General features: G+C 39.2%; 1 protein-coding gene across 1 annotated transcript in view; it reads left to right on the plus strand.

Moving 5' to 3' along the window:
• EIF2B3 (eukaryotic translation initiation factor 2B subunit gamma) overlaps positions 1–24,903 on the plus strand; it is a 1,604,034-nt gene that overhangs the window by 1,436,571 nt on the left and 142,560 nt on the right. Inside the window, exon 11 of the mRNA XM_044085761.1 lies at positions 9,227–9,330. Within this exon, the coding sequence (XP_043941696.1) occupies positions 9,227–9,330 (104 nt within the window). The remainder of the gene's footprint in view (positions 1–9,226; positions 9,331–24,903) is intronic.

A 24,903-nucleotide genomic window follows, 5' to 3' on the forward strand; every position in this document is an offset into this window, starting at 1 on the left:
CATACTAAGCCATTCAGAAAAACAGACCAGCTTCTTCTAAGCTTTGCCCCAGGGGCAGAGGGGAAGCCCATCTCCAAACATATCATTTCCAATTGGACTTCACACTGTATCCATTTTTACTAAAGACTACATGGGAAACCCATCTCTAAGTCTATCCATACCCACTCCACTAGGGCAACCTCCACTTCCACTGGATTCCTCAGAGGAGTACCTACCAGGGACATCTTGGAAGCGGCCACCTGGACCTCTGTCCATACCTTTACAAAGCATTACCACCTACCTCTCTTTTCTAAGTCTAGGGCAGGGTGTGCCCCTGCAATTCCGCAGGGCCTCCTGACCCATACCTAGGACTCAACCTATCCTTCCACCCTTTTCCTCAGCCTTGGGAATCCTCCCACTGGTGATGACTGTAACAGTGAAACACGAAGAACATAGTACAGTCGTGTACACTTACCATAAATGTAGATGTTCAAGTGTATTCACTGTTGCAGTCTTGGTTTCCCTCCCTCCATCCCCCATTTAACATCTTTTCCTAGGGAGACACAAGCTTCCCAAGGTGGCTTGTAGCCACCAGAGCCACTTCTCTATATTTTTCCTTGTGCTTTTTATTGGGTTAGGGCAAGAAAAACTGATGTAATGACGTCGACTGTCTTGCTTTATAGCACTGACGACCTGACGTCAGACTACAGGCGATGGCAGATGGTGCACAAAAACATTGACTCTGGTATTCGGGCCGACTGAGGGCTACCACAGCAGGGATAACCAACTGGTGATGACTACAACAGTGAATACACTCGAACATCTACATTTATGGTAAGTGTACACAACTGTACTTTCTCTCATCCTTCACCTCCTGCAGGATTAATACTCAAAGCCCATAGGGTCGATGGCTGCTGCAATAACTTTACTACCCACTGCTTGTTTTCATATGAGGAATCTTCAATGGATTCTGGCGGTGCAATGGTCTTTTCAGACAATCTCTATGACATCCAATAAAATTATCTCAAGATTGCAGAAAATCTCTGCTGTGGTGGATACATTCCTCAGAGATTTATCAAGGAGACCCATTTGTCCTTCCTCCCCCAAAAGCCATGTTGACCACAGACGCCTCCCAGATGTTCTTCGTGTTTCACTGTTGCAGTCATCACATTTGGGTTATCTGCTTGCAGTAGCCCTCAGTCGGCCTGATTATCAAAGTCTTTGGTCCTGCGTCGGTTGCTGTCTCATCTTTCATGATGTCAGGTAGTCAGGGGTATAAAGCATTCAGCCAATGCCGTTACATCAGTCTTTCTTGCCATGCGGTGCCCGAAGCAGAAGCAGTTCGCAAGTTGCCAGCCAGCCGACTCCTGAAATTTTTGTTTTCGAGTATGAGAACCGAAGTCTTCAACTAAAGCTAAGTACCCTATTGGGGAAACTTTTTCTTGCTCTAAGCCAATGTCAGTAAAAGTCAATAATTGTATTTCTTGTGGAAAGCAAATACCTCGTAAAGATTTTAATTTGTACTGTATTCCTTGCCTAGGCCCTGACCACGACATACCGCGCTGTCGGTTTTGTGCCTTATTTAAACCACGAACTATTCGTCGTCGGTACATTTTCGCTTCTACATATTTTGGTACTTGGTTCAATTATCCAGATATGTCTTCGGTAAGCCACCCGACTACTGACATTCCAAAAAAACGCAAAGATAAAGATAGAGATAGGCCACCTAGGTCCAAAGCTGCTGACGACGCTTCTCCTAAGCTAGTCGCCAGTTCGCCGGTACTCAGTGAGGTGCTTTTGCAGCCCCTAATACCCGCTACTTCAGATTCGCAGGCCTCTACTGACACCCATTCGGAATCCGGTATCCTGCAAGATGCTTCACCTGTGGAACCTGTGGATGTCTCTACCTTGGATGGGCCCAGAGCCGCTCTGCAGGCACCGGCTTCTGAGGGTGTTTCAGGCATACTGACTTGCATATTAAACCGACGCCATCTTCTTCTTCTTGGCCTAAAACTCGAACCATGCCTAGGAAACCGACGCCCAGACCGCATGGTGAGGCCTCTATGCCTAAAAAACAAATGATAAGAATGGCTGAAGACTTTATTACTGTAATCAGGGGAAGCCAACCTTCCCCCTCTAAGAGACCTAGGACTGAATTTGCTTATGATACTTCTGACCAGGATTCTGAAATTTCTCTCTCCTCTGATGACCAGGATTTACCCTTCTCTACCTATGGGAATTCGGGAATTCTGATGCAGAGGACTCTATTCTCTCGGCTTCACCCCCAGAGGATTTTTCTTTTGGTGAAACCTTGCATACTTTTGGGGAACATTTTCACTGGGAAAGCCAGGATTACTCTGATTCTAAAAAGAGGCTTAGAGATTTCTTACTCCTGCCCCAACACAGGCCTTTAGCTATCCCTCCTGTGCTGGACATTGTTGACTATGCCTTTTCGGAATCTAGTTTGGCCTCTGACTCTTTACCTCCTGCTCCCAGAAAACCTGGTGGATATTACAGGGTTCCTGATTCTCATAAGTTCCTTTTTAAAAATCCTACTGCGGACCCTGAGACCATTTCACAGGGACCCAAGGGCATTAAGGCTACTACTGCCAAAAATCCTACCCCATCTGATAGGGATTCCAGGGCCCTGGATAGATGGGGTAAGAAGGTATACACCTCTGCAACCTTGGCTATCAGGGCCTTAAATTGCCAGTTTCATATGTTAAAGTATCGGCAGCATATTATTGGATTGCTTAAACAGAAAATTATGTTGATTCCTGATTGTGCTGAAAATAAGGATTTACAGGATTTAATGCATTCTGCTGAACAGGTTGGGAAACATACTTTGCAATGTGGTTTTGATTCACTAGAGGCATTTTGCAGGGCTGCTGTCAACAGGTCTTTACTTAGAAGGCATGCTTGGCTTAAGGAGCAATCTTTGCCAGATCATGTTAAAACTAAATTGCTGGATGCTCCCTTAAATCAGGACCGCCTGTTTGGCGACAAAGCAGAAGAAGTTCTTAAAAAGATGGAGGAAAAAGCTAAATCTGTGCAAAATGTTAAAGATTTCTTACAAGTGCAGCCTCCTAGATTTAGTAGGCATTGGCCCTCAAAAAGTGGTCCTTTCCTGCCTCTTCCAGGCTTTCTCAGTTCAAACCCAGAATCAGCAGAACACCCAGGCTTCAGTCCCAGGGTAAACAAAGGACTAAGCAGTGGGGGGCTCCCACTTCCAAATCAGAGAATAGTAAGACTCCCCCCTATGGTAAGCTGTCTCAATGACTTAACTTTAAAACTTCCAAGCACTTTTCAACTGACTGCACCTTTAGGGGGAAAAAATTGCTCTGTAGGCAAAAAACTGAGAACTCATTACCCAGGACAAATGGGTTTTAAACATAGTTTCCAAGGATACATATTTCACTTCCACACGCTACCAACCCCAAACGGTTGGTCAGATCTACCCCCAAATCAGTGGGCAGAGGCTCAAAAGCAAGTATTCTCTCTCTTATGATTAAAGGCTATTCAGACTGCACCAGAAGAGGAAAAGGGACAAGGTTTCTACTCAAGACTTTTCCTGGTACCCAGAAAAGACAACTCATGGCGTCCTATCCTGGACCTGTCTATCCTAAACACCTTTTCGGTGATTCCAAAATTCAAGATGCCAACTCTTCACCAATTGCTCCTATGATAGGCAAAGATGCCTGGTTGGCAACACTGGATTTAAAGGAAACCTACCTGCACATCCCAATCAGGGAATCTTGCAGAAAATACCTACACTTCAAAGCAGGCTGCATGCACTATCAGTTCTTTGCACTGCGCTTTGGCTTATCTACTGCATCCAGGGTATTCACAAAGTGCCTGGCTCCAGTCATTGCATTTTGCAGACAAAGAAATATTCAAATATACCCATACCTGGACGATTGTCTAATTCACTCAGAAAGCCAGGACATACTTCTGAATCATCTGGTATTTGTACAAAAGGTGATAACTTGTCTGGGGTACACCATAAATGAAAAGAAATCACATCTGGTACCCTGTGAACAAATTATATTCCTGGGAACAAGCTTGACCACAACTTCCCAGGTGGTTTTCCTCACGCCAGAGAAACAAATTCATTTGACAACTTACTTCAAACTAGTGGCCACAAAAACCCTGCTATCTGCAAGGCAAATACTGCAAGCCTTGGGGTTCATGGCCTCGTGCATTCTACTAATTCCATATGCAAGACTGCATATGAGGAAACCACAGTGGTATCTAAAAAGCCTATGGTGTCAACATTCTCAGGATCTAGAAGCAATGATTCCTATCATACCTTGCCTATGGTTATTATTACTTTGGTGGGCAGAGGCCTGCTACCAAAACAAGGGACTACCATTCACTCTACCGCCTGCCGCCCAAACCCTAACAGACTCATCAGACTATGCATGGGGAGCTCACCTGGCAGGGAAGTGCATTCAGGGAAAATGGAACCCAAGCCAAATGCACCTGCATATCAATCAAAAATAAATGTTAGCTGTACAGAATGCTTTGACAGCCTTCAAGGACCACATTCTTCCAGGACAATTAATGGTAAAGACGGACAGCACCACTGTTATGTGGTACATAAGCAAGCAAGGGGGTAACCATTCTTACCCCCTCTGCAGACTAACCATGGCTCTGTGGAACACAGCCTTGAGCTACCAAGTGCATCTACAGGCTCAGTTCCTGCCAGGAAAACTAAATACACTGGCAGACAAACTAAGCAGAAATCTCATGGACCCATACGAGTGGAAACTGGAACCAAAGATTTTCAACATGTTGATTAACAAATGGAGGATCCCGGATATAGACTTGTTTGCCCCCCCCCCCCCCAGAACTACCAATTGGACAAATGCTGCACAAGGACTCCCCACAAACAAGCTTGGAAAGTGGATGCTCTGTCTTTCAGCTGGAAAAATCTATCAGTTTATGCCTTTCCTCCTCTACCTCTCTTCTCCAAAGTGCTACTAAAGATCAAACAGGACAATCCAAGGATGATACTGATTGCACCAGACTGGCCATGCCAACACTGGTACCCCCCTCTTGCGCAGTGTGTCACAGCTGGCCCCATGGCACCTTCCTCAGACCCCTACCCTGCTGTCTCAGCAAGAGAGCCAGATTCTGCACCCACAGCTTCAAACCCTGAACCTGTCAGCCTGGCTAATTACTTAATCTCTCCATTATCATCCCTCAGTAAACAAGTGTTGGATGTCATTTTGGAGGTAAGGAGGCCTAGTACTAGAAAATCTTATGCTGAAAAATGGAAAATATTCTGTGCCTGGAACCAAACTCAAGGGATGGCCACAACAGCACCCAGTTTACCTCAGATTCTTCAGTACTTAACTGAGATGCTTCACAAGGACCTTAAATTCACACCTCAGCCATTTCAGCTCATTTACAACACAGAACCACCTCTCTTTTCTCACCCACTGCTCAAGCAGTTCCTCAGAGGGCCCTTAATTTTATATTGGAAAAACTCACTCTTTCCCCTTTTGAGCCAGCTGCAACTGCAGAATTAAAATTCCTTTCTTGGAAAACAGCTTTCCTTTTAGCAATCACTTCAGCAAGAAGGGTATCTGAATTACAGACCCTTATGGCAGTGGAGCCTTTTATCATCTTTCATGCGGACAGGGTGTCCCTCAGCACCAATCCCTCTTTCATGCACAAGGTGGTATCCAGTGTGGCTCTTAATCAGTCCATTTATTTGCCGGCCTTCTTTTCTAATCCACAGAACAAAGGGGAATGGATACTGAACTCCTTAGATGTGCAGACAACTTAGATTTTACTTGAACAGGACTAAACCTCAAAGGAAATCTGAACAGCCGCTGGTGCCATTTCCTGCAGGGGCAGAGGGGAAGGCTATTTCAAATCAAACCATTTCTAAATAGATAGGCCATTGCATTCATTTCTGCTATAAGCACCATGGAAAACCTATCCCACAGGGGATTAGACCCCCATTCAACCAGGGCTGCATCTACCTCTACAGCCTTTTTCAGAGGTGTCTCTACCAGAGACATCCTAGATGCTGCTACTTGGAGTTCTGTACATACTTTCACTGAGCATTACCATTTGCCAATTTTCTCTAAATCCAGAGCTGGCGTTGCCACTGCAGTCTTGCAGGGCCTTATAGCTGGTCCTAATGCTATCTAAATTTCTCCTCCCATCCTTAGCTTTGGGAATCTACCAAAATGTGATGACTGCAACAGTGAAACACGAAGAACATAGCACAGTTGTGTACACTTACCATAAATGTAGATGTTCAAGTGTATTCGCTGTTGCAGTCCTGGTTACCCTCCCTCCAGCCCCCTGACTTCCTTTGGCTATACCTCTATTCTCTTCTCCTTTACTATACTTAAAAGCTTTTTTGTGTATTTGCTTTTTTGTTGGCGGTATAACCTTGTATGTATATGTGTATATATATATATATATATATATATATATATATATATATATATATATATATATATATATATATGTATATGTATATATATATATATATATATATATATATATATATATATATATATATATATATATATATATATATATATATATATTTTATGGCTTCCCATTAAGTGGGGCACCTGACATCTGGAGCAAGAAAAACTGATGTAATGGCGTCAGCTGCATGCTTTATACCCCTGACGACTTGACGTCACGGAAGATGAGGCAGCAATCGACGCAAGACCCAAGACTTTGATAATCAGGCCGACTGAGGGCTACTGCAAGCAAATAACCCAGATGTGATGACTGCAACAGTGAATACACTCGAACATCTACAACCATGCTGAGATCTGTTCAGCTCTCCCCTCAACAACAAATGCAGCTGGTCCTTTGCCCTAAAATCCCCACAGGGACAGTCGCCAAGAGATGCTCTAGTCCACATTTGGCCCTCTGGTTTCCCTGCACTACCTCTAGTACCCAAGTTTCTTCAGAAAGTCAGTCAGTTGAAGAGCAAAGTAATCCTCATTTCCCCCTTCTGGCCTCGGCAAGTGTGGTTTCCCTTCCTATGGTCTCACCTAGTATGTCCTCCATGGGCAATGGACCCCAGATCTCCTGTCACACCCATGAGGGATTAGTCACCCAGACATTACAGGCCTCAAGTTGACCACATGGTTTGTCCAATTCCAGTAATGACTATAAGTTCCATGCCTTCCTCTCCAGTTCATCAAATCCTTTCTTCGTCCTATAAACCTTCAACCAGAATGACTTGTAAGAGTAAATGGAAAAGTTTTTTTTTTGTGGGTGCATCAGAGAGAATTAGATCCTTTTACTGCCCTAATCCCAGCTGTTTTAGATTTCCTTGCCTCTATTTTTAAAACTGGGGCAAGTTCCTGTACGATTAAGATACAGTTTGTAGCCATCTCCAACTACCACATTAGTGATAAGGTTTCTCCTTTTGCCTCCACTAAGTTGTGTAAGGTCTTCCTAAAAGGTACATTTTTGCATAGTCCTCCAATTTGAGATCCCACCCCACTTTAGTATCTAATTGTGATATTACAATCTTAAATTCATCCTCCATCCTCAGCTAAAGTAAACCTTACGTTTTATCTTGGAAAACTGTCTTTTTGGTGGCCAATTACTTCAGCTAGACAAGTTTCAGAACTCCAAGTACTGTCTACAAAACCAATATATCTAATTTTTCACAAGGTCAGGGTTACCCAGTGCACTAATCCTTCCTTTCTATTTGAAGTGGCCTCTGAATCAAACAGCAATCAAATCATTAACCTACCAGTTTTCTTTCCAAATTTTGGGAATAAAGGAGCATATACCCTTCATCTCTTAAATGTACATAGACAGCTTTGTTTTTACCTACATAGAACCAAGGAGTTTAGAAAAACAGATCAGTTGTTTGTCTCCTTTCTAACAGCAAGACAGGAAAACCAGTTTCAAAGATTACTCTAGCAAAATGGATAACAGATTTTATTTCTCATGTTTATTCCTTGAAAGGGCTAACTTTACCAAAACAACCAAATGTACATTCAGCCAGGTCAATAGCTACGTCAGCTGTTTTTTTTTTTGGCTAGAGCTTCCATTGATGACATTTGAGTAGCTGCCACTTGGTCTAATTCTCATACCTTTGTTTCCCCATTAAGTTAGACATGATCTCCAGGAACAGAGCATCATTTGGTTCTGCAGTGCTCTGGAGTGACCTTCCATGAGGGCCACCCAAGGTAATTGTAGCCGGGGACTGTGTCCCATTCATTGAGGAATGAATGAAAATGACAACATCAGATGTAAAAGTTATGTACTCAACATAAAGTTCTCATTCTTCCTCAACTCCCCTCCCAGCGTTTCCATATCCATGTCTTTGAGAGTGACCTAGAATTCTTGCTAGGAAGCATTGTAGATGTTTGAGCTTCTGATCTTTCAGTTATCACTGTTCAGTCTTAGCTAATTTGAGTAAATTGTTTTCCCTGAGATTTCGTATCAATCTGAGGTAATACAGTGATCAGGGGCATTGTGGGTAAGGGAGGAGCTCGAGAGCTGGATCCTAGAATCTAAAGAAATTGACCTAGAATTCTTGCTAGGAAGCATTGTAGATGTTTGAGCTCCTGATCTTTCAGTTATCACTGTTCAGTCTTAGCTAATTTGAGTAAATTGTTTTCCCTGAGATTTCGTATAATCGCAGCAGACTCAATCTGAGGTAATACAGTGATCAGGGGCATTGTGGGTAAGGGAGGAGCTCGAGAGTTGGATCCTAGAATCTAAAGAAATTGGCCGAGTCAGATCCGAGGGTCAAATCCGAACCCATTCGTTGAGAAAGAATGAAAATGGACAACACAGATGGAATGTTATGGTGAGTACATAACTTTTATTTAATATCTCCATTGTAGTACATCATTGACAAACAGCCTTTATGCCATTTTACTTTTCAAGTACTGTCTACAAAACCAATATATCTAATTTTTCACAAAGTCAGGGTTACCCAGTGCACTAATCCTTCCTTTCTATTTGAAGTTCAGTGCAGTTACCATTATCAGTTAAGTCAAAAGAAAGCTATCTTCAGGCAGTGTCACAGTTCCATAAGGAGCTGATTAAATTGAGATAGGCAAAAAGGTATTATAGGTACTATATTGTACAACTGATAATTTAAATGCTCTATATCTACCTGCATGTGCACTGAATGATTTTTCCTCTTCATCCCATCTGCTTAAAAGTCATCATAATTTTATTCTTTGTTTTTCAAAACATATTTTCCAAAGTACCATATTTTCATTTTCCATTCTAGGTGCAGTATCCAAGGCTGTGTCATTTGTAGTAATGCAGTGGTAGCAAAAGGGGCTGACGTGAAAGACTGTCTGATTGGAAGTGGAATTACCATTGAAGCCAAATGTGAGTGAGGCATTGTTTTATAAGAATTTGCTATTTAAAATAATTGACTTACAACTAAATATTACTGTGGTATTTCAGATACTATGACGTCCGTGGTAGTGGTGCTGCGGTAGCGTTGTCGCCTCACAGTAAGACGCTGTCCGGTTCGATTCTCAGCTAGAGCGTCTTCTGTGTGGAGACCTGCTTGAATGGGCGTACCTTTGTTGAGGGTTGTGTGTCAGGGCTGGCAACTCGGTACATAAAAATTAACTGCCAATCATTAGCGGACCGAAGTTCCGCTGTGGCGACCCCTAACCGGAAAAAGCCGAAAGACACACTCATTCATTCATACTTCAGATACTGTGACATAGTAATATCTATAAGCAAAAACTTGTAAAGTATACTTGGACACTAATTTTTATACCACCAGCACTGTACAGATGCAGTAGTACCCTCAAAGAAAATATAATGTTACACAGAGAAATGCGTGTATTATTAATGTAACTTAAAGTTTCCAGTATTACTTTTTTAACACTATGACTATAGTAGCTTCTCATCTGATAAATCAGTGTATGATCCATTAAAAATATAGCTCAGTCAAGAAAGGTTGAGAATTATTTTCTTCAAAAATACATCCGAGTAAGTATTTCTAATTGTTTGAATTTGACAATCTGTAATTTACCACTGATTATGTGTTGTTGACCTTCCATTTTTTTTTTTAAATATGTGACCAGATGATCAGTTTTTCATGGGCTTTACACAAGGATCCCCTAGATGAGTACACTATATGAAATGCAGATCATGGCTGCAAAGCATTCTGAGCACTTATTGTGTACTATTGTGGTTCCCCTGTATTTGCTGGCATACATTGAAAGCCATGTCATAGCACAGTATCTGCAAGCAGGTCATATCTCTGGGTCTGAGAAGGGTAACGAGTCATGGAAATTCCTTTGCTTACTGACTGCATGAGTAGAGCACATGCCTGGTTATGTATGCAGATTTCAGATTGGGGGTGCCAGCCATTAGGTATTGCAACATCATTTGGCAATACAGTACAGATGGTTAAGGCTGGTTGCTAATAGAAATTTAGCAGTTGTGTGGCTCTGAGCATATCACTTGCCAAATGGTGCTCCCAAGTCATCCCCCCAAAAAGGGTATTTGTACTTAAATAGGATTTCTAGACTTATAAATAAACAAGACATGCATCCATTTTCTTGCACGTATTGAAATATAGTGTTCTTGGAAGAGCAGTTCCCTAGTACTTAAGTGGTTACAGAATTGCCCTTTGTCTTGCACACAACCTGTCTCCCTTATTACATACAGAGAGAGAGAGAGACATCTGTGCTGTGTGCACTTCTGATGTTTAAGTGTGATGAAAGCAAATGAAACAATGGCCAAAATAATGTATGTCAACTTATTCTTAGACACACTGCTACCCACCAGCCATTTCAGTGATTAACTGTGGTGGTGGTGTAATTGCCCTTTGCTTGCATAGAAAGCCTGCCCTCCTTTTATTATAACATTCAGATTTATCACTACGTATTCTAAAATCTGATAAAATAAGCTTTCCCTTTCTTTACAGTTTGTATATAAGTGCATAATGTTATAATTTTATATACTTGTTCTATTTCAAATCTACAATGGTTAATCTTCCCATTTTTTGATAAAGTTACATCTAATGTATTTACTGCATTTCTACAGAATATGGGTATTCCAGAACACCTCTCATTTCCCAAATTCCAGATTATCTTTCCTCTCCATAATTTCTCTGTTTGTAATCTTTCTTCATTTGTTAAAAATGTGTTTTCTAATATAATTACATTTACAGCACCATGTATTGCACCACTCCAAAACCTCCATTCTTCTTGCTATATTCTTAGTACTATTCACGTTTACAAAAAGCACTCTAAAATTGTCATTTTTTTCCTTTTCCCTGGTATTCATGATTTCATAAGTACATAGCTAATTACCAGGCTAACGTTCTTAATAGGTCATTGTAAGCCTATACAATTTCCCTCCCAAAGATGAGAATCAAACACTGTACCTTGTGTTTGTGAGTCAAAAACCTTAAACATTATACCAACCCCTAGTCATTAGCTGTATATATTCTTTTTCATCCATTTCCTTTTGTTCTTATCCCATTAAATATTTTTTTCTGTCTTTGGCCCCTTTACCAATAGAATTCTATGTTTTTCTTTTACTACCTCCCAATTCACGTCTTCTTTGTTACTTATTTCACAACCTTCTTTTATGTTCTCTTTATTATTTTTTCTTATCTAATTTTTCTTCTATTTCTACTACTACTAAAGTTTCTTCTCTTTGTTCTTCTCTTTCTTCTTTTTCCTTACTCGTATTTTTATTTTTGCAATCCATCCATAAATGTAGAATTTTGTTACATTTATAACATTCAGTTCACATTTTTTGCATAGTGCCCCCCTCCAAAAATAACATTTTATTTTATCACAGTTACTTATCAAATATCCTTTTCCACAAAAAAAAAAAAAAACACATTTTGGGTTGTTCCCAGTATTTTACAACACACCTATTCACCTCCACATTTATCATCCTTGGTGTAGATATAATTTTTCCTCTATTTTTAATATAGTATTACAAGCCCATCCACCAGTCCATAAACCCTTTTTATCGCAAAATATTGCAATGTCCAGTACTTCTTTACATAAAGTTATAAAATGTCCTTTCAAAGTCTCTCTTTCCACCTCTGTTTGAAATTGTACATGAATTTTTTTTTGTTTCCATGTTAAATGCTTTTATCTCATGTTAGTCTTTCATTTTTTCATATTCTCCAAGAAAATTTTACATTGGAAAACAGACTCATATATAATTTTGCAAAATGCCTCTTTGTTAATAAGAATAAATGCTCTTATCTCATGTGATTTGGCACCCAAATGAGTAATTAAATTGTCCCACAGTTCATACCTGTGCATTTCTTTGTCTGCCTTACTTTGAATCCATACTAAGCACTTCTGTTTTTCATTTTCTTCTGCCTTCCTTTCTGCTTCTCTCCCTTTGCCCTTACTTTTCTGTGCATATGTTTTCTTTTCCATCTCACCACTATTCTTCAGGATTCTTTCTACATCTTCCTTTTGTATTTTTTACAAAATGCCTCCCAGGAAACATCTCCTTCATTTTATGATTTACTCTGCATCACCATTTCTTTAAGTAAATCATCCCGCAACCCTCCCGACTGGAGGGTTGTAATTATGCATCAATCATTTGCTGATTCATGTCCATCAAACAGATTTCTTTGAAACAACTCCTCAGAATCCTACATACATTTTCCTGTCTTGATATTTGCTCTGTGCTCCATTTGTCTCACCACTCCATTATCTCCTTCTCTCTCCACCTGCTTCTCTGTTTCTCAGGGCTGTAGGGTTGCCACCTTTTCAAATGCCCAAAGTGGGACATTATTTGTACAAATGTCAGATTTTGCAAGGCAAAACATACCCACAGCCAATACAAAGGACAGAACGTCACTTTTTTGCCTAAATAAACGTTTATTCTTGTAGCATTTTAATTGCTTATTCTGTTTCTTATAACATTTAAGTATTTTAGAAACAGAATAACTGTTTTATGCAACTATTACGTTAAATATAGGAAATATGTTTGTCCTAATATCTCAGGACATTTGCCATTTTTTCAATTTTTATGCAGGACACAACTTCCCCAAGAGGGACTGTCCCTCGCAAAGTGGGACAGGTGATAACCCTACTGGGCTGCCTCTGCACCTGAAATGGAAACAAGAGGTGTTCTGTAAAATGGGTCCCATTTGAAACAACAACAAGCAGGGGAAGATGTTCATCGTGTTACCCTGCTGCAGTCATCACACTTGGGTTATCCTGCCGTCAGGCGGTCCCGCAGTCGCCTGAGTTCCAAAGTCTTGGTCTGGCGTCGGTTGCTGCCGCTTCTTCCCTGACGTCAGAGCGCCAGGGGTATATAAGAGGCATCCGACACCATTTTCTTCAGTCTTTCTTGCCACGCAGTGCCTGAAGCAAAAGCAGTTTGCAAGTGCCGGTCGGCCGACACCTGAGATTTTCGATTCGAATTTCAGTCCGAAGTCTTCAATAAAGCTAAGTACCCCGTTGGGGAACCTTTTCTTGCCTCAGTCCGATGTCAGAAAAAGTTAACAATTGCATTTCTTGTGGGAAGCAGATACCTCATAAGGACTTCCATTCGTATTGTATTCCTTGCCTAGGCCCAGACCATGACGTCACAGGTTGTCGGTTTTGTGCTAGGTTTAATAAACGAACTGTCAAACGCCGTTTTGACTTCGCACGACATTACTTTGGTAGGAAATTTAATTATATCATGCTGTCGGAGCAGCCGACGACCGGCATGCATAAAAAACACAAGGATAAGGACAGGCAGCCTAGGAACAAGCCAGACTCCGAGGCCTCTGCTGGGTCTGTCGCTGGTTCTCCGGTTTTCAGTGAGGCGCCTACACAGCCCCTGACGACTGCAGAACTGGAACCCCAGACAGCTGTGGATTCTCAAGCGGAGTCTACTAGGTCGACGCAGCCATCTTCATTAGGCCCTTCCAACACCGGAGCAGAAGTAGACCCCGGTGCAGTGGAAACACCTTCGGTTGCAGAAGGTGTCTTCAGACCGACTACACTCACCATTAAATCTTATGCTAAGCTTAAAACTCCTTTAAAACCAAAGAAGATTGTACATCAGTCTGCAGTTCAAGGCCCCATGCCTAAGAAACAGATGCTTAAGATGGCTGAAGATTTGATTACCCTAATCAGGGGTTCCCATCCCCCTCCTGACAAAAGACCAAGACAAGAGGAGGATTATGCTTCCTCTCGCCAGGTTTCAATTTCCTCAGATTTTTCTGAGGAACAGGATTACACTTTTCCACCTTACGAAGACTCTGATGCTGAAGACTCTATTCCCTCAGCATCTCACCCTGAAGACTACTCCTTTGGGGAAACTTTACATACCATGAAGGAACATTTCCACTGGGAAGGCCAGGACTAGTCTGATTCTAAGAAAAGGCTCCGAGAGTTCCTTTTACTACCCCAGCACAGACCTCTTGCTATCCCTCCAGTTTTGGATATTGTGGATTATGTTTACTTGGAGTCTAGTCTAAATCCAGACTCTCTACCTCCTGCTCCAGCCATACCAGACAGATACTACAGAGTACCTGACTCACACAAATTCCTTTATAAAAGCCCTGTGGCTGACCCAGAAACAATTTCCCAGGGTCCTAAGGGAGCTAAAGCTTCTATGGCTAAAAATCCTGTGCCCTCTGAAAGGGATTCCAGAGCCCTAGATAGATGGGGAAAGAAAATATACACATCAGCAACTCTGGCTATGAGAGCATTAAATTGTCAGTTTCACATGCTGAAATATCAGCAATTCCTAATGTCTCAATTAAAACAAAAAATAAGCATACATACTGAACAGTCTGAATTCAAGGAAATGCAGGATCTGTTGCATGCAGCTGAACAGGTGGGCAAACATACTTTACAGTGTGGATTTGATTCATTGGAAGCTTCCTGTAGAGCAGCTGTTACTGGTTCTGTCATACGTAGGCATGCTTGGTTAAAAGAACAAACCCTTCCTGATCATGTTAAAGCAAAATTATTGGATGCACCTTTACAGCAGGATGTATTATTTGGTGTCAAAGCAGAAGAGGTTTTAAAGAAAATGGAGGATAAGGCAAAGTCTATGCAGATGGTCAAGGATTTTTTGCAGGTACAACCCCCTCGTTTCAGCAGAAATTGGCCAACGAAAAACTGGTCCTTTCCAGCTTCTGACAGATCACAGAGAGGTAAATACAGATGCCCAAGGGGCAGAGGTCAGTCACAAGGCCCTTACAAACCTCGCCAATGGGGTACTGCTACCCAGAAAGGAGGAGAAGACAGGCCCCAGGCTAGCAGAAGACAAACACAATGACTCAATCCTCAAACTACCAAGCAAATCTCTCCTGGCAGCTCCCTTGGGAGGAAAGTTAGCATTTTTTGCAGACAACTGGCACATCATCACAAAAGACAAATGGGTTCAAGACATTGTCTCTCAAGGATACAGATTCCACTTTCATACCTTACCAAGGATAAAAGGAATGCCAAACCTGCCACCAAATCAATGGGCAGAGGCACAAAAACAAATTACAGCTCTCATGGACATGAGAGCCATTCAACAGGTACCTACACAGGAGCAAGGACAAGGATTTTACTCGAGACTCTTTCTAGCCCCAAGAAAGGACAAAGCATGGAGACCCATTCTGGATCTTTCAATTCTGAACACCTATCTGCAAGTACCAAAATTCAAGATGCTAACACTACAGCAGCTTCTTCCCATGCTGGGCAAGAATGCTTGGCTAGTAACATTGGACCTCAAGGAGGCATACCTGCATGCCCTTATCAGACAAAATTGCAGAAGATACCTCCGCTTCATTGCAGGTTCAATGCATTATCAATTCTCTGCACTGCCCTTTGGCTTATCTACTGTGCCCAGGGTCTTCACAAAATGCCTGGCACCAGTAATTGCATACTGCAGACAAAGAGGAATTCAAATATACCCATACCTGGACGACTGCCTTATTCAAGCAGAAAGCAAGGACATTCTTTTAAAGCATCTGGCATTCATCAAACACCTTCTAAGTTTCCTAGGGTACACAGTAAACAAAAATAAATCAAAACTAGTGCCCTCACAGAACATAATATTCCTGGGTGCCAGCTTGAATACAACGGCCCAGATGGCTTATCTCACGCCAGACAAGAAACAACAGCTGACTCAATATTTCAAAATAATGGCAACAAAGACCCAACTCCCTGCAAGAAAAATTCTGCAGGCCTTGGAATTCATGGCATCTTGCATACTACTAATACCATTTTCAAAACTGCATATGAGGAAATTACAATGGTACCTGAAAAGCATATGGACTCAGCACAGCCACAGCTTGAAAACAATACCACTCATTCCCTGCCTTCAACAGGAGTTTCTATGGTGGGCACAGGCATGTCACCTCAACAAGGGTAAGCCTTTCACTTTACCCACAGCCAGGCAAACTATGACAACAGATGCATCGGACTATGCCTGGGGAGCACACATGGCAGGACAGTGCATTCAGGGCAAATGGACTACAGATCAGAGGCATCTGCATATCAATCAAAAAGAAATGCTAGCAGTACAGAATGCCCTAACAGCTTTCAAGAACCTCTTACACCCAGGACAACTAATATTAAAGACTGACAATACCACAGTAATGTGGTACATAAACAAGCAAGGGGGCACACATTCCTACCCTCTATGCAGGCAAGCAATGACCTTGTGGAACACTGCACTGTCGTACCAGGTTCAGTTACAAGCACAATTCCTGCCAGGAAAGAAAAACACATTGGCAGACGACCTAAGCAGAAACATCATGGATCCACACGAGTGGAAACTAGATCCACAAGTATTTGCAATGATAGCTCAAAAATGGGGATGCCCAGACATAGATCTGTTTGCAAGCCCCCAAAACTACCAACTTCAAAAATTTTGCACAAGGGCATTCCATCCACAAACTTGGAAAGTGGACGCCCTCTCATTCAGCTGGAAAACATTGACAGTGTATGCCTTTCCTCCACTGCCTCTTCTAGCAAAGGTACTGTTGAAAGTCAGATTAGAGAGGCCACAAATGATACTCATTGCACCAGACTGGCCACGCCAGCATTGGTATCCAATTTTAAGGAACATGGCCCACGGCCCACCATGGATTTTACCACAAATTCCTCACCTGCTCACCCAGCGAGACAATCAGATTCTACACAGCCAGCTCAAGACTTTAAACCTGGCTGCATGGCAATTTACCTAAACAACCAGCCAACACCTCTATCCAAAGCAGTTATGGATGTCATTCTGGAGGCCAGGAGGCCCAGCACCAGGAATACCTATTCAGACAAATGGAGAAGATTTTGCGCCTGGAACCAGGCTAAAGGCCAAAATTCCCTTGATCCAAACATTGAGATGTTGCACAAAGGTCTTTCCTTTTCATCTATTAAGAACCACGCCTCAGCAATTTCTGCTCATTACAACACGGATCCTCCTTTATTCTCACATCCACTCCTAAGACAGTCCCTCAGAGGGGCTAAGAACATAAGACCGCCAAGGAGAGCACCAACACCTACTTGGGATCTCAACTTTGTTATGGAAAAGCTTACACTGCCGCCCTTTGAACCAGCTTTTTCAGCTGATTTAAAAGTTCTTTCATGGAAAACTGCCCTGCTACTTGCAATAACCTCAGCTAGAAGAGTCTCGGAGCTACAGGCACTAATGGCAGTGGAGCCTTTCCTCATTTTTCATCAAGACAGAGTCTCTCTACGAACTAACCCTTCCTTTATGCCAAAGCTGGTATCCAGTGTGGCCCTAAACCAAACCATTCATTTGCCCACCTTTTTGGCAAATCCCCAGAACAAAGGAGAAAGACTCCTGCACTCTTTGGACATTCACAGGCAATTACATTACTACTTGGATAAAACTAAGGCTTTCAGAAATTCTGACCAGCTCTTTGTAGCCTATGCTACAGGATCACAAGGAAAAGCTATCTCAAAACAGACCATTTCTAAATGGATAGGGCATTGCATACGTTTCTGCTACACACATCATGGGAAACCGGTACCTGCTAACATTAGGTCCCACTCCACCAAGGCTACAGCTACATCAGCAGCCTTTCTCAGGGGAGTGCCAACCAAGAATATTCTGGAAGCTGCAACTTGGAGTTCAGTGCACACCTTCACCAAACACTATCACTTACCTCTATATTCTAAGACTAGAGCTGGTTTTGCCACTGCAGTTTTGCAGGGCCTACTAGCTCCTTCTAACTCTGTTTAACTCCACCTCCCATCCTTAGCTTTCGGATTCAACCCAAGTGTGATGACTGCAGCAGGGTAACACGATGAACATAGTACAGTTTTGTACCTACCATAAATGTAGATGTTCGAGTGTTCACACTGCTGCAGTCCAGGTTACCCTCCCTCCATCCCCTCTGAACTAGCTGAACTTCTCTATACCACTCTATTCTATTCAACCTCTGTGGTGTATTTGCTTGTGCCTAAAGGTATTGTTTTATTTTTATCTAGCTATATATATATATTTTTCCTACCTATTGGGGGCACCTGACATCTGGGGCAAGAAAAACTGAAGAAAATGGCGTTGGATGCCTCTTATATACCCCTGGCGCTCTGACGTCAGGGAAGAAGTGACAGCAACTGACGCCGGACCAAGACTTTGGAACTCAGGCTGACTGTGGGACCGCCTGACGGCAGGATAACCCAAGTGTGATGACTGCAGCAGGGTGAACACTCGAACATCTACATTTATGGTAGATACAAAACTGTACTTTCCTTATGCCTTGGCCAAATTTCCCCTAGTAATGTAAATACCACCTCAGGTCTCTCCGGAAAAGAGGCTAGTAGTCTAGTGGGACTAATCCAGTCAACAAAGGCTATATAAATAAATAAATGCTATTTAACATAGACATGTTTATTTATTTATTTATTTTATTTATTTATTTTATATTTGTTGACCGGGCTAGTCTAGCTGGATACATATCCTTTTTCAGTAGAGGCCCGGGGAGAAAAGCTCCAATTATGATAAGATTACTACATACAATAGTTAGAATAAAAAAAACAAGCTAAAAAATACATTTTGAAGCACAAAATGGTTGTAAGGAGAGTAGAAGCAATTTGACTGAATCAAAGTTACAAAGTCTTGGTATAGGTTTAACCAGCAATTAAGCAATGAGTTATAAGGTACAATCAGCACAAGTTCATACAATTTTTGACAAGAAAAACAAATTAGCATGAAAAGCAAATTGACATTCACTTCATCAAAGAGGGAGAAGAGAAGTAGGCTGGAAGATATAAATAGAGAAGAGTTAGCTTGTAATAGTTAGAACTGTGGAGGGGCAGTAGCCCAGGAGGTAGGGGAAAAAGGGGCAGAGAAAGGAGAATCAGAATATTTAGTCAGGCATTGAGCAGGGACATAGCCAATGTATTTTTAGGTGATCTTTGAGGTGTTTCTTAAAGAGTGGAGTAGATGAAAGAGAGGTCAGTGTTGTAGGAAGGTTGTTCCAGATTTTGCCCACCACATTGGTAAAGAGCGAGTCCCCAGCTTTGTTATTAGATTTAATGTTGGCAATTAGTAATATGTTCACATATAAATGTCCATTCCCCATTTGTCTACCATATTATACAACATATTTGCTGTAGCATGTATAACATAATGTTCCTACCACAGTTGCTGCCATATTATACAACATTTGCCGTATGCTGTAGTAGAGAAAATAAAGAAGTCTGGTAGTTTCCCATCAGATCACATGGAGTTTATAAGGGGGGCACTGGAAGGCTTCTGCTGTAGCAACTGTGCTGTTAGAGCTTCATTATAATTCACAGTGTATGATTTACCAAATCAGTATAGTGGCATGATATTTGTCTAGTAGACATTGAAAGCATAGTTCTATCCTGTGTGAACAAAATTTACCTTAAGTCAAAGTATGATTCACATATGACCCTTGTGTTAACTGAAAGTGGCTACCCATAAACTTGTAAAACAAAATGGCTGTATTTATATATGAAGTGTATTTTGTTTTTAACACAAGCGATATCCTGGGCATCCAAGAAGTTTAATGTTCACACCAAAAACGAACCAAGACAGCAAACCAACAAATAAAACAATAAAAATTCAGTTAGAAATTCAACAATACTAAGCGCTTTCACCCGCTCGATTACCTGCGGGTTTCATCAGAGTACATCTTATATTTCATTGCACCAGCTTATATACCATCACAATAACCAATGTTTCAATTAATCTTAATTTAATGAATTAATAGTGTAATTCCTAATTGTGTGTTTTCAAAATAGTAGATGTTATTTGATACCTTAAAGACAACAACAATAATCTGCTAAATAGGATTTCTTTGTTTGTATAGTTTAAGTTGAGGGCTATTTAACCAATAAAGGTGATAATACTTATTAAAAACTATCATAGGTATGTTATAAATATTTTAATCCAGCGTGTATAAATTAATTTTATATATATTAAATATTAATAAATATAAAGTAGAATAAAAGATGTGCAAAAATATCATCAAATCATTCATTCCAATGTAAAACATTGTTTTGTAATTAGAAAACATGTTGTATAAATACCAAAATAAATAAATAAACAAAATTAATAATGTTAATATAAAACACTACGTAGTGCTACTTATAATCTTAGATCAATTTTAGATTATAATATGATTTATAGCTTCTTGTTTTTTATCATTTCTTGTTTTTTGTCAATTATATAATTAAATATAATATATATATATACTAAAATAAAATTTAACCTTAAAATATTTGTAAAATATGTTATATATAATTTTTAAAAAAATACGTTCAAAACAATCTTCGTAGACTTTCTTTTCAACCATAATTAAATATAATATAATATGTAAAATTCCAATTAAACACTTATAGACTTTTGTTTTAAAATACTTGCAATACTAATGTGGCCATTCAAACCCGGTGTTGTACTGGCATTGCAACGAAGTTGCCACAAACATTCTTTAGTAAGTAGTAAGTTGTCCAAATCTCCTTCTTTATCATCAGGATTGTAAATTCTATCAATAATAAAAAAGATGAATCTTTTATAATTAACACATGTGATACTGTGTATATAAAGGGCATTTGATTCTTTTTTGTTTTTCACATCCCTGACATGTTCCATAATTCTATCGTGTAATTTTCTCTTGGTCTTACCTATGTAATATGCTGGGCATGAAATACAACTTGCCATATAAATAACCCATTTAGTGTTACAGTTACATATACCTGGGCATTTAAGTGTTTTTCCATAGTTATACACGGTACAATAGGGTCTATCATTTATATATTTACAACTTTTACAAAAACCACATTTTTTCATTCTGGATGTAGTCTCTCCTTGTACCCTGCTTTCAAACATCTCTTTCATATTCGTGCCCCTACTATGTGTAACTGATGGGTGTAAGCCAATTATTTCTTTAACTTCCAAACTATTATTTATTACACTTTTCCATGTGTCATTTAATATTGTCATTATTGCTTTAGAGTTTGTGTTGTATGGTAAAATAAATGAATCCTTCTTGTTATTAAAATCTTGTTCCTTCGGCCTCATATATTCTCCACTAATAATTATAGGTTTGTACTTTGTATCCCTGTCTCTCAAAACTTCTTTAGTCAGGGAATCTAACAAATTTAGTGGGTAACCTCTATCATTAAACATATCTTGCAAGTATTTGGTTTCAACCTCAAAGTTTTGGTCTTCACTAATGATACAAGAAAGTCTAACTAATTGGCCTTTCACCAAATTCCTTTTTTGAAAGTGGGGATGATTACTGTCATAATGTAAATAACTGTTTGAGTAAGTTTTTTTTACGAAAAATGGTAGATTCTATCCTTCCATCCTTGTTGTACATTCTGATGTCTAAGTAGTCACATTGATCATGGTTTATTTGGAAAGTAAACTTTAAAAAGTTAGTACTATTTTCTAAAAAGTGCATAAATTCTCGTATTTCACCTTCTTCTCCCTTCCAAAAAACCAAAATGTCATCTAGAAATCTTACATATAAAATAATTTTCTCCCAGAAGTGCGATACAAATACTTGTTCTATCTCCCAAAATGCTAACACTAAGTTAGCATAGATGGGGGCACATCTGGCCCCCATAGCAACACCTCTACATTGTTTATAATGTTCTCCTTCCAAGATGACATAATTGTTGTTTAGTATCATTTCCATGAAGTCTACTAATAATCTTCTTTTGACAGTGTGATGTCCACTGTGTTTTTCCAAAATATTTTCAAAATATTCTAAGCCTTCTTTGTGTGGTATGATGCTAAATAGATTAATGACATCTATTGTTATCATAAAAAACTTTTCTCCTCTGTAGTTCTTATTAAATTCTCTTAGTTTTTCAAGGCAATGCCACGAGTCTTTAATAATGTGTGGGAACTTTGTTAAAATATCCTTACAATGTACATCTACAAACTTTGCTGTTGTTTCAAGTTTGGAGTTTTTGGCAGAAACAATCGGTCTAAGCGGAGGGTTTTGAATACTGTTATGCACTTTGGGTATGCCGAAAATGGTTGGGGTGATAGGATGTTCCACTACCAAGAAATCATATTCCTGTTTGTTAATCATGCCCTCCATCAAACATTCATATAGTAGCCAGTCAATTTTTGTATAGGCTCTCTGTACTTCATATTTAAGAACTTTACTATATGTGTCTTCATTTTCTAACATAGTTTTCATTTTGTTGATGTAATTTGTATTTGACATGATCACTACCCCACCCCCTTTATCTGGCTTCATGATTCTGTGTTTATTATTTGAACATATTTCTGTAATACAGAACCTTTCATTTTCAGTCAAATTGTCATTCAATATACTCTTTTTCTTTAATTCCCTCCTTATTTGTGTTTCACATAGTGATTCATAAACCTGAATTATTGGATTGTTGGGCGGAATAAATGTACTAGTTCTTTTTAGTGTGATGACTTTGGTTTCGTTTCTCATCTCCTCTTGCATGTTTGCTTTAGTAAAAAACACTTTTAAATTAAGCGTTCTCGTGTATAATTTCAAATTGATGAGTATTCTACCTATGTCACTTCTAAATCGTGGGACAAATTTAAAACCTCTCTTAAATAACATAATAAAAAAACTTACTCAAACAGTTATTTACATTATGACAGTAATCATCCCCACTTTCAAAAAAGGAATTTGGTGAAAGGCCAATTAGTTAGACTTTCTCGTATCATTAGTGAAGACCAAAACTTTGAGGTTGAAACCAAATACTTGCAAGATATGTTTAATGATAGAGGTTACCCACTAAATTTGTTAGATTCCCTGACTAAAGAAGTTTTGAGAGACAGGGATACAAAGTACAAACCTATAATTATTAGTGGAGAATATATGAGGCCGAAGGAACAAGATTTTAATAACAAGAAGGATTCATTTATTTTACCATACAACACAAACTCTAAAGCAATAATGACAATATTAAATGACACATGGAAAAGTGTAATAAATAATAGCTTGGAAGTTAAAGAAATAATTGGCTTACACCCATCAGTTACACATAGTAGGGGCACGAATATGAAAGAGATGTTTGAAAGCAGGGTACAAGGAGAGACTACATCCAGAATGAAAAAATGTGTTTTTTGTAAAAGTTGTAAATATATAAATGATGGACCCTATTGTACCGTGTATAACTATGGAAAAACACTTAAATGCCCAGGTATATGTAACTGTAACACTAAATGGGTTATTTATATGGCAAGTTGTATTTCATGCCCAGCATATTACATAGGTAAGACCAAGAGAAAATTACACGATAGAATTATGGAACATGTCAGGGATGTGAAAAACAAAAAAGAATCAAATGCCCTTTATATACACAGTATCACATGTGTTAATTATAAAAGATTCATCTTTTTTATTATTGATAGAATTTACAATCCTGATGATAAAGAAGGAGATTTGGACAACTTACTACTTACTAAAGAATGTTTGTGGCAACTTCGTTGCAATGCCAGTACAACACCGGGTTTGAATGGCCACATTAGTATTGCAAGTATTTTAAAACAAAAGTCTATAAGTGTTTAATTGGAATTTTACATATTATATTATATTTAATTATGGTTGAAAAGAAAGTCTACAAAGATTGTTTTGAACGTATTTTTTTAAAAATTATATATAACATATTTTACAAACATTTTAAGGTTAAATTTTATTTTAGTATATATATATATTATATTTAATTATATAATTGACAAAAAACAAGAAATGATAAAAAACAAGAAGCTATAAATCATATTATAATCTAAAATTGATCTAAGATTATAAGTAGCACTACGTAGTGTTTTATATTAACATTATTAATTTTGTTTATTTATTTATTTTGGTATTTATACAACATGTTTTCTAATTACAAAACAATGTTTTACATTGGAATGAATGATTTGATGATATTTTTGCACATCTTTTATTCTACTTTATATTTATTAATATTTAATATATATAAAATTAATTTATACACGCTGGATTAAAATATTTATAACATACCTATGATAGTTTTTAATAAGTATTATCACCTTTATTGGTTAAATAGCCCTCAACTTAAACTATACAAACAAAGAAATCCTATTTAGCAGATTATTGTTGTTGTCTTTAAGGTATCAAATAACATCTACTATTTTGAAAACACACAATTAGGAATTACACTATTAATTCATTAAATTAAGATTAATTGAAACATTGGTTATTGTGATGGTATATAAGCTGGTGCAATGAAATATAAGATGTACTCTGATGAAACCCGCAGGTAATCGAGCGGGTGAAAGCGCTTAGTATTGTTGAATTTCTAACTGAATTTTTATTGTTTTATTTGTTGGTTTGCTGTCTTGGTTCGTTTTTGGTGTGAACATTAAACTTCTTGGATGCCCAGGATATCGCTTGTGTTACTTACATGTATTTTGTTTTTCATTGAAGCAGTGTTTGAAATAAAACATTGTTTTCTTCTCTTGCTGAAATGCTGTGATTTCGTTTTTCCTGAAGTATTTCTG

Source organism: Protopterus annectens, chromosome 10.part0 (assembly GCF_019279795.1).
Source record: "Protopterus annectens isolate FY-2018-M chromosome 10.part0, PAN1.0, whole genome shotgun sequence".
NCBI lineage: Eukaryota > Metazoa > Chordata > Ceratodontiformes > Protopteridae > Protopterus > Protopterus annectens.